At 36.9% G+C, this 11,674-nt stretch overlaps 1 protein-coding gene across 3 annotated transcripts; it reads left to right on the plus strand.

Annotated features, from left to right (window-relative positions):
* The first annotated feature begins 943 nt into the window (after positions 1–943).
* Positions 944–5,328, plus strand: LOC130553227 (GTPase IMAP family member 9-like). 3 transcript variants are annotated; one of them, XM_057332078.1, is made up of 3 exons: positions 944–988; positions 1,266–1,328; positions 3,940–5,328. In XM_057332078.1, exons 2-3 carry the CDS (start codon positions 1,322–1,324, stop codon positions 4,770–4,772), a joined length of 840 nt encoding a protein of 279 aa, XP_057188061.1. In that variant the 5' UTR covers positions 944–988; positions 1,266–1,321; the 3' UTR covers positions 4,773–5,328. The 3 variants fall into 3 exon arrangements, with proteins under 3 accessions (XP_057188061.1, XP_057188062.1, XP_057188060.1); XM_057332079.1 differs by having other exon boundaries at positions 950–1,183; XM_057332077.1 differs by having other exon boundaries at positions 950–1,328.
* Positions 5,329–11,674: the final 6,346 nt, after the last annotated feature.

Genomic DNA, 11,674 nt, shown 5'->3' on the forward strand with positions numbered 1-11,674 from the left:
TTGAGTTTCATTATTATTATAGTGATGATTGAGTCATTAGATGAACATCTGCATCAGCATTAATTTAACAATTTGCAAACATAAAACAATGCTTTTAGCATTTTTATTATTCTACAATTGTAAGAGTTTATTTTTAAGAATAAATATTTGTATGTTGCTATATTTTTTGCTTTTCTATTCATTACTGTCATTTGCAGTGTAAAACTCTGAAAAATGTGTCTACGGAACTTTGTGGAGATTGAAGACTTTTCTAAAGAACTTTCTTATGTGCAAAAGTTCTACATTCTAAGAAATCAGCTTCCATGAATGTCTGTACGGTGAGGTTTTAAGTTTCACAATAGTTGCTCGATACCGCACCTTGCTGACCATACGTTGCAAGTGGCAAAAGCAGCTATGGAATTTACTCCCATGTAGGCCTATTTTCATTAAATGCCATCCATATTCCGAAATTAATGGATGTCTGTTCAAAAAGCAAACATGTGCACTATCTGGTCTATTTGGCGGCATTTCTGTTAGTTCGCAGTACCCATCCGTTTAACCTCGCATAGCCTATTTTTTCATAGAGATCAGACAGACAACTAATAAAAAGTAGGTCCGGATGTTTGACTTCGAGCGCAATTCCAGACGTTTATTTCCGGGTGTTAGGTGGGAAATATCCGGAATACTTGCCTGGAACGCAGCATATGCGTGGGTAGAGTAGCCAAAATCTTTACTCAAGTAAAAGTCACTATTTTAAAAATGACTTGCGTAAAAGTAAAAAAGTATGCAATGAAAAAACTACTGATGAGTAAATTTCAACATGTTACAGTTGTCATTATTTTTATTATTCATTTACTCTTTACATATAGGTTATAGTCTGATAAATAATGTACGGAACAATATGTNCTGAGAAATCAGGTGCACGCACATGCGAGTAAAGACGGAAGGTTTTTTATCAAAGAACCAGACATATAATCAACTTCAAGAAGCATCGACGTGTTTGATCTCGGCGAGTTTTGATTTAGTTATCGAAAATTAACAATGTTTTTACAAAAGGCAGTGAAAGTGTAGTATGGTTTTAGCGGATTGATTACCATTTATATAACCACAGTTTTATGCCATAGTGAAACTAGTTATTGTTGCAAAACCATTGATTAATTTTCATTTAGATCTCGTGGTAAAAGAAAAAAGTTTAACAAGCAACGTAAATGTTGGAACAAAGAAAAATATGCTCCTTGTTATAGACACATGAAGTAATACGATATTTCTACTTCATTTTTACTTAGGATGAAACCGGAACAGAATTGACATTTACATCCTTGTGGGACTGAAGGATTCTACAATGTCAGGTAAAATGTTAATTTACATTTACATTTAGTCATTTAGCAGACGCTTTTATCCAAAGCGACGTACAAAGTAGGGAAGATAATAGCAATTTGTGCAACAAAAGAACAACAATGCATGGGTGCAGTAAAACTGGCCTCAGTTTGCCTATCACAGTATACGAAGCTAAGAAAATAAGTAGAAGACTGTACGATCGGGCGGGTTAATTATATATTTATGTTGAACAATTCTTCTGTTCAACACTCCTAAAGCATCATAATGCTCCATTCATGCAGTTTTAATTAAATCATAGATCATTTAAAAGCAAGCAAGAGGAAAATAAGAGGAAACAGCACTTGCTTTATCAGTGACCATCAGATCATTGTTATATTACTAATACTGAAAATATAATTTACGCAAAACATGAGGCAGTTGTTTTTCTCAAACTAATTGACTAATAGTTTTTTATTTAAACTTTACGGATATTCTGTAATAATGTTTGATGATGAAACACATTTGGGTTTGTAGAAACACAGTCACTATTCACTTTCACTGCATGTTTTTCATTCAATGAAGGTGTACTATAATTTACAGTTAAATATATTGAATTTTTGTGTTAAACAGAAAGATGTTACATGTTTGGAACAAGTTTTTGTATGAAAACTGTACGTCTGGGATATTCAGTTCTGCTCCTGAGTTTAGCGCCATTAATCCTGAAGATCTTGATTAGATTGTTCAGTTGTGTTTGCTAAGGATTGGCCCTCCAAGAGCAGGATGGAACACCCCTGCTGTACATTCACTAGCAGCAGTAGGTGCTTTAATCACTGAAATGAAATGTCAAAACATTTTGACAAAACGCATATTGTACTATGCACAGCCATCTATACACATTTTAACAGGGACTCATAATTTCACAAATTTACAGTGGAGTAATTAATTGACTGTAATTAAAACGAGTGTGTATTTAAAATTTAATTATTAGGATTTGTAGTAGAATATGAAGTGATATTAACAATAATATATATTTCATCCACAAATCAAGTACAAAATACAGTCCTTGTCACAAGCATTATGAAGGTGCTATAAGGTTGTGTGATCAAGACAGATGTTTGTACACTTGACACTCTTTGCTTTCGAATTAGAAGGTTCTGACATTTTTGTCAAAATTGACTTATTCACATATTCTTATTCTGTGATCTTATTTACATTGTGATGTTTTTTTCTTTACTTTGTTCGTTTTGGGACGGTTTTTTTTTAGAAAATGGAAAATAAAGCATCAACCATTACAGAAATTAATGGTTTCCATTAAAATACCATTATGAACCATTAGCTTTTTGCATTAAAACCCTTACAAAATTGTAGTGTCTTGGGCATTATTCCAAAATGATTAATCTGCCAGATCACGAGAACGGTGCGCGTTTCATTTATTTTAACACGAGCGACAGAGCGAGAGTTTATTCACAGTTTATAATACAGACGTGTGGTGTCATTTGCCTGTCGAAAATAGTGCTTTACATCCTTAATAACTGTCAAAAGCCGTCTAAGTTCAGAAATATATGAAAAGGCACTTTATTCCCAGAAAGCGATTTCACATCTAATAGCCGTCCGAACACAGCCCTGACGTCTAGTCTAAAACGAGGCAAAATTTGGGTTGTCAGTGAAAACCTAATAGACGTCTAACTATAGACCAAGAATAGACTAGTCATCAATAAGACAGCTAATAAACGACTAATATACATGTAACATATTATAGAAAACGAAACAATGGCAAAATAATTATTTTTATTCGTCAAAACAACTTGAAGCTTTTATAAAGAAAAAGAACATTTAACAACTAGGAAAAATACAAAATAAGAACATGAAAGAGACCAAATAAAATATTATAAATACAATACAGTTAAATATTATTGATTATGATAATAAGATAAAAATAAGGAAAATTGTCCAACAACAACTTCAGATAATAAAAAAATCTAAAGAATGACTAAATACAATTTTAAATAACTTAATAAATCTAATACAAATCAATAGCAAATAAAAAGGTTAATCCTTTTGTTGGTTTACTTACTTTAACAAACAAACAACCTACCGTGAACTTTAAAGAAAATATGTGTTGTTGCTTTTATTTCTACATCCCCTCCCATCTTCTGTCTGGCGCGTGCTGGGAAGTTGATCATCACATCATCTGCCAAATAAGAAAAAAATGCATGAGAAAACTATTTTTGACTTTTTTACTTCAATAAAAGCAGAAGTTCCTGTTCTTGGCAAGAACGAAGTGACACTACCACATTCAGTTGTAACCCTAACGGTGTCTTGTTTCTTAAGATGATGTTGAGGTAATTACTGCTGCTTCCTGGACATTTGCCTACTTTGTAGATATTATGCTTTTGTGCGCAGCCTAAAATTGCACTGCGCAGGACCTACAATGAGTCTGCGTGGTCGCTCAAGCGCGCAGCTTCAGACGGAACATTGCCCTCCGTCAATTTGCAGTCGCGTTCCTCCATGCATTCGCGATCGAGTTCCAAAGGTCGGGGTTTCAGGGGAACCATCGTGCCCCACCTGCAGTACCCCTGCGCCCCCCTGGCTGAGAACCTATGAGATAAACAATGTTTTTGTCCCGTTTGCTCTCTCTTGCAGATCTGAGGATTGTGTTATTGGGTAAAACTGGATCAGGAAAGAGTTCAACTGGAAACACTATACTGAGCAGGGATACATTTCAAGCAAAACATGCGTTGGTTCCTGTCACTGGATCATGTCAGGAAGAAAAAGTTGATCTGGGTGGACGGATCATTTCAGTGACTGACACTCCAGGACTGTTTGATACATCAATGACTCAGGAGAAGCTGAAGTCTGAGATTGAAAAGTGTGTAGAGTTGTCTGTTCCTGGTCCTCATGTGTTTCTGCTGGTCATCAGACTGGATGTGAAATTCACAGATGAGGAGAAGAAAGCAGTGAAATGGATTCAAGAGAACTTAGGAAAGGATGCTGAAAAATACACTATCATTCTGTTCACTCATGCTGACGTGCTGAACGATGAAACATTAGAGGAGTATGTTCAACAATCTAATGATATGAAGGCACTGATTAACCAGTATGGAAGTAGATATCGCTCGTTCAACAATAACGATAGAGCGAATCAAGATCAGGTCAGAAAACTGCTGAACATGATAGATGAAATGGTGAAGGGAAACGGAGGAATGTACTACACTAATAAGATGTATGAAGAAGCCCAGAGGAGGATTGACCGGGAGAATTTTCGACAAAGAGTAAGACAGATTGGCACAAAAGTATTAACAGCTGTAGGGGTAGCAACAGTGGGAGTGGCAGGTGTAGCAGAAGTAGCAGCAGGAGGAGGAGCAGCAGTTGCAGCAGTTACAAGAGCAGCAGGAAGTGCAGAAGCAGCAGCAGGACTTAAAGTATTAGGAGAAGCAGCAGCAGCAGTAGTAGCAAAAGCAGCAGCACGTTTATAAGTAAGAGATATTTATATTTTTATAGAAATAGTCAGATGTTGTGGGGTCACTTTGTTTTATAACCTGTATTTTTTATTTATAATTGTATTTATTTTCTGCTCCATCTAATAACCTGCCGTTTCTGATAAATTATGGATCAAAATTACAATTTAAAAATGTTTTTTTGTTGTTGTTGTTGGGGTCAACACAATGTACTCTTATTTTCTCATCGTTAGCAATGCTTAAAGAAAAATGTATAATATAATCTTCCACTTACACTGCCGATGTTTTTTTCAATGTGACACTTTTTCTGTAGTTAATTCCTATTGAATCAGTAAATTAAATATATTACCATAAATCTAGATGGGTTGATGACCTTTTCTAAAGGAAGAAATAAAACTTTTAAACAAGCAATCTCTGTGTTTCTCTACAACACCAAAGACTGCTGTTTGTTTGCTTGTTGGATGAAGACAATCCAGCAATTAGGTTGAAATAACAATCAACACAAATTGGTATGTTGATGTCTTTTAGAATGACAGAACAAAACAATAAAGCATTGTCAAATGAGAACATCATGATCTTCATATAACTATGTTGGTGTTTGTCTATATGTGCCGGTTATGTAACTAATTTTTTTCCCATTATTTCATTATAATGGCAAATGAGGAAAAGTTTCAAGAACTTACAGGAATTCTCTTAAAAAGTCCCAGTGGCTACACTGTCAGAAACTGAATTCAATGCATCTATGGAAACTGCTGTGTAATAGCAGAAGTGAATTGCTATTGAAAGTAGGTGTGCACACAGGTGACTGTTCGAAAATACAGCAAATGGTTTTGCCCATTGTTCAATTAATGCTTTCAAAAGAATCGACTCAAAAGAATCGATCACTCGGGAATGCCCGTAAAAAGAGACGACAACCTTGAAATAAACAACGCAGTTTTAAAAAAGCATATTTTTAAAAATGAAGGAACGTTCACGCAATGTTAATTAATGTAACGAAGAGTAAACAGTACAGACTTTCTTATTAGAAGAAATATACTCCTAAGTAAGAGTTAAAAGTACACATTTAACTTTCTTAACTGTTAAAAAGTACATATTTCCCAAATGTTTACTCCAAGTAAAATTGTGATCGAAGTATAATGTCCAGCCGCAGTCTTATATACCACCTCTGCATATTGAGATTGATCCACTGAACTACTCATCACATCTAGCACTGAGAAATCAGGTGCACGCACATGCGAGTAAAGACGGAAGGTTTTTTATCAAAGAACCAGACATATAATCAACTTCAAGAAGCATCGACGTGTTTGATCTCGGCGAGTTTTGATTTAGTTATCGAAAATTAACAATGTTTTTACAAAAGGCAGTGAAAGTGTAGTATGGTTTTAGCGGATTGATTACCATTTATATAACCACAGTTTTATGCCATAGTGAAACTAGTTATTGTTGCAAAACCATTGATTAATTTTCATTTAGATCTCGTGGTAAAAGAAAAAAGTTTAACAAGCAACGTAAATGTTGGAACAAAGAAAAATATGCTCCTTGTTATAGACACATGAAGTAATACGATATTTCTACTTCATTTTTACTTAGGATGAAACCGGAACAGAATTGACATTAACATCCTTGTGGGACTGAAGGATTCTACAATGTCAGGTAAAATGTTAATTTACATTTACATTTAGTCATTTAGCAGACGCTTTTATCCAAAGCGACGTACAAAGTAGGGAAGATAATAGCAATTTGTGCAACAAAAGAACAACAATGCATGGGTGCAGTAAAACTGGCCTCAGTTTGCCTATCACAGTATACGAAGCTAAGAAAATAAGTAGAAGACTGTACGATCGGGCGGGTTAATTATATATTTATGTTGAACAATTCTTCTGTTCAACACTCCTAAAGCATCATAATGCTCCATTCATGCAGTTTTAATTAAATCATAGATCATTTAAAAGCAAGCAAGAGGAAAATAAGAGGAAACAGCACTTGCTTTATCAGTGACCATCAGATCATTGTTATATTACTAATACTGAAAATATAATTTACGCAAAACATGAGGCAGTTGTTTTTCTCAAACTAATTGACTAATAGTTTTTTATTTAAACTTTACGGATATTCTGTAATAATGTTTGATGATGAAACACATTTGGGTTTGTAGAAACACAGTCACTATTCACTTTCACTGCATGTTTTTCATTCAATGAAGGTGTACTATAATTTACAGTTAAATATATTGAATTTTTGTGTTAAACAGAAAGATGTTACATGTTTGGAACAAGTTTTTGTATGAAAACTGTACGTCTGGGATATTCAGTTCTGCTCCTGAGTTTAGCGCCATTAATCCTGAAGATCTTGATTAGATTGTTCAGTTGTGTTTGCTAAGGATTGGCCCTCCAAGAGCAGGATGGAACACCCCTGCTGTACATTCACTAGCAGCAGTAGGTGCTTTAATCACTGAAATGAAATGTCAAAACATTTTGACAAAACGCATATTGTACTATGCACAGCCATCTATACACATTTTAACAGGGACTCATAATTTCACAAATGTACAGTGGAGTAATTAATTGACTGTAATTAAAACGAGTGTGTATTTAAAATTTAATTATTAGGATTTGTAGTAGAATATGAAGTGATATTAACAATAATATATATTTCATCCACAAATCAAGTACACAATACAGTCCTTGTCACAAGCATTATGAAGGTGCTATAAGGTTGTGTGATCAAGACAGATGTTTGTACACTTGACACTCTTTGCTTTCGAATTAGAAGGTTCTGACATTTTTGTCAAAATTGACTTATTCACATATTCTTATTCTGTGATCTTATTTACATTGTGATGTTTTTTTCTTTACTTTGTTCGTTTTGGAACGTTTTTTTTTAGAAAATGGAAAATAAAGCATCAACCATTACAGAAATTAATGGTTTCCATTAAAATACCATTATGAACCATTAGCTTTTTGCATTAAAACCCTTACAAAATTGTAGTGTCTTGGGCATTATTCCAAAATGATTAATCTGCCAGATCACGAGAACGGTGCGCGTTTCATTTATTTTAACACGAGCGACAGAGCGAGAGTTTATTCACAGTTTATAATACAGACGTGTGGTGTCATTTGCCTGTCGAAAATAGTGCTTCACATCTTTAATAACTGTCAAAAGCCGTCTAAGTTCAGAAATATATGAAAAGGCACTTTATTCCCAGAAAGCGATTTCACATCTAATAGCCGTCCGAACACAGCCCTGACGTCTAGTCTAAAACGAGGCAAAATTTGGGTTGTCAGTGAAAACCTAATAGACGTCTAACTATAGACCAAGAATAGACTAGTCATCAATAAGACAGCTAATAAACGACTAATATACATGTAACATATTATAGAAAACGAAACAATGGCAAAATTACGGAACTTTGTGGAGATTGAAGACTTTTCTAAAGAACTTTCTTATGTGCAAAAGTTCTACATTCTAAGAAATCAGCTTCCATGAATGTCTGTACGGTGAGGTTTTAAGTTTCACAATAGTTTCTCGATACCGCACCTTGCTGACCATACGTTGCAAGTGACAAAAGCAGCTATGGAATTTACTCCCATGTAGGCCTATTTTCATTAAATGCCATCCATATTCCGAAATTAATGGATGTCTGTTCAAAAAGCAAACATGTGCACTATCTGGTCTATTTGGCGGCATTTCTGTTAGTTCGCAGTACCCATCCGTTTAACCTCGCATAGCCTATTTTTTCATAGAGATCAGACAGACAACTAATAAAAAGTAGGTCCGGATGTTTGACTTCGAGCGCAATTCCAGACGTTTATTTCCGGGTGTTAGGTGGGAAATATCCGGAATACTTGCCTGGAACGCAGCATATGCGTGGGTAGAGTAGCCAAAATCTTTACTCAAGTAAAAGTCACTATTTTAAAAATGACTTGCGTAAAAGTAAAAAAGTATGCAATGAAAAAACTACTGATGAGTAAATTTCAACATGTTACAGTTGTCATTATTTTTATTATTCATTTACTCTTTACATATAGGTTATAGTCTGATAAATAATGTACGGAACAATATGTTTTTGAGAATTATGTGAGGCGCGTCTGGTGCCTCACCCATGTGATAACCAAAAAAAAGATTATGTTTGCAGAGAATCAGGAACTAAAACCAGCGCGGTCTGACCGAAACTGATGCTTACCAAGGCTTACAAGAAATCAGCTGATTTCTGAAGAAGAGACCGCCTCGAAAACTGAACTTCTTTGTGTCTTCTTATAAATGCTGGGTTGAGGGAGAGACGAGCGGTTCAGAGTTCCAGACATAAGACTCTTTTGAAGAGAATTTCTACTCTCCTGAGTTATTGAACACGCGGACTTGAGGATTGCTTTGCCAAGTCCAACATTTGGTGACCCCGACGTTCTTGGGAGGAGTGGACGATTCTCTGGACCTTTCTCGACATCTGACGGGCGCCCTAAAAGGGCGACTTTATAATCGAAGTCTGTGATTGAAAATTCTAAATTTGATGTCGAGATAGGACTGTGGGAATTGGTATAGTATGACCTTGAACACATGAACAAAGCATGAATATGGTGTTAATTAAGTAACAAAGGAAAAAGAAATAAAGGAAGAACCGGAGGCCCGGGGGCCGTATCACTGACGAGTGATCAAAGGACCTGGGGGAAGGGCCCTGGAGCGTGGTTCAACTCCCAAAGATAAAACATAGGCACATAGTCAAAGGAAAAGGTACACGGAATCACACTGGGTGTGAAAATAGCTTAGGATTTTTTCAATATACACAATTAGTTACGCACGCATCTATTAAAATAATAAAGGTACACGGAGGAATTTTAAATATACATATTTGTCTGGAACGTTCTAAATGTTTGTAACTGTCTATTAAGAGTTGCAATATATGTGGTGATTTGTTGTAGTGGCAATACTGTGAATATACGTAACGGTAATTAAAAAAAAAAAAAAAGGGGAGGAGTCAGAATGGAGGGAGAATTTGATAGAGAATGTGAGGAATATGGTACATGTGGAGGAGAGAATGTAGAAGCCCAGTGGGATAAAATAGTTAGTCAACTAATGAGTGGCACGGAGAAGAAAAAGAAGGATAAAAGGAGAATGCAATTGACGGAGATGTATGGAGAATTAAAAGATGTGTGTAAAGTGAGAGACAGGAGCAAAGTGAATTTGGCAGTAGTTGTGATAGAGCATGAGTACAGAGTGCATAAAAAATGGATTGATCACAGAGACAATGAAAAAACAGGGCTGATAGAACGCATAAAGTGAAGAGCACAGGAAGAGAAATTGAATGAGGCATTCGGAAGATGGCATAATATGGCGTTGGCAGCAACAGCGGTAGAGAAGTTGAATGAGAGAAAGACAAAAGAGACAGAAACTAAAAAACAGGAAGCAGCCGAAGAGAAGGCTCAGTCAGACAAAACGACAACTCCCTTATATCCGGCGCTACCGCCTATACCTTGCCAGCAGATGTCACCCTTATTCAATATGTGGATGACATCCTGATAGCAGCAGAAGCCTCTGACTCCTGTCTGGCAGCTACTCGCAGTGTGCTGTCACACTTGCACAAAGCAGGTTTCAAGGTAAGCAAATCCAAATTGCGGATATGTAGGCCCCAAGTTACATTTTTAGGGAGAGTAGTATCAGCACAAGGCGCAGGAATTTCATCACAGCACAGGTCCTCAATTTTGCATCATCCAAAACCCCGGAATGTGAAGGAGATGTTGTCGTTTTTGGGATTGGCTGGGTTCAGCAGACATTTCATTCCAGCATTTGCAGAGCGCACAGTCCCATTACGAGACATGGTAAAACAAAAAGGGCCCAGACAACTTAAAGGGAACTTGGATTGGACAGCAGACACAGAGAAGACGTTCATTGCTCTGAAATCGTCTTTGGCATTAGCTTCTGATCTGGCCACTCCAAATTATGAGAAAGCATTTTATTTGGATGTCTCTGAGAGCAACAACACAGTCAATGGTGTGCTTTTCCAAAAAGACACAAGCGGTAGAGTTATACTGTTGTATTTGAGCATCATGCTCGACCAAACTGAAAGGAGACAGCCTGCGTGTACCAGGTACGCTGCAGGACTGGTCAAAATCTTACAAAAAACGGCACACATTGTTATGGGCCATCCGTTGACTGTGTTAACATCCCATACTGTGATGGCATATGTTAATTCGTTAGCCTTTACCATGTCTCCTTTGAGACAAGACAGACTGTTAAAAGTCTTAACCTGGCCGAATCTCACATTCACACACAGTGGCATCAACATGGCAGACTGTATGATGGAGGGGGAACCACACGAGTGTGAGGTCACAGCGATCTCAGAATCTAAGGTTAGGCCAGATCTGAGAACTGAACCAATGACAGGAGAAGTTGTCAATTTGTATACTGATGGCTGTTGTTTCAGGACAGAGGCAGGTGAACTAGTGGCAGGGTATGCAGTGGTTAAACAGGAAGGAACTGAATTCGACACAGTGGTGTCGGGAACATTGACAGGACTAAAATCGGCTCAACGTGCTGAGGTCTTGGCGTTGTGTGAAGCTCTGACGTGGGCAAAGGGCAAAAGGGTTAACATCTATACAGACTCAGCATATGCAGTAGGGGCAACACATGTAGAATTGACGCAATGGCAGAGAGCAGGTTTCCTCACGGCCACCAACACGCCCATCAAACATGAGGCAGAAATGAGACACCTAGCACAGCTAATACAGGGACCAACAGAAGTTGCCATAATTAAATGCAAAGGCCATGACAAAACCAATTCAAGAACCTCACAAGGCAATCAGGCAGCAGATGCAGCAGCCAAAAGGGAGGCAGGCCACACTGTTGACAAACAGCTGTTAGGCTCTGACCCGACGGTCAATGACTTGTTACCTACGCTGTCTTGGGACTGAATTGCCTTAGCCCAAGAA

The sequence above is a fragment of the Triplophysa rosa genome, linkage group LG4, assembly GCF_024868665.1.
Source record: "Triplophysa rosa linkage group LG4, Trosa_1v2, whole genome shotgun sequence".
NCBI classification, from domain to species: domain Eukaryota; kingdom Metazoa; phylum Chordata; class Actinopteri; order Cypriniformes; family Nemacheilidae; genus Triplophysa; species Triplophysa rosa.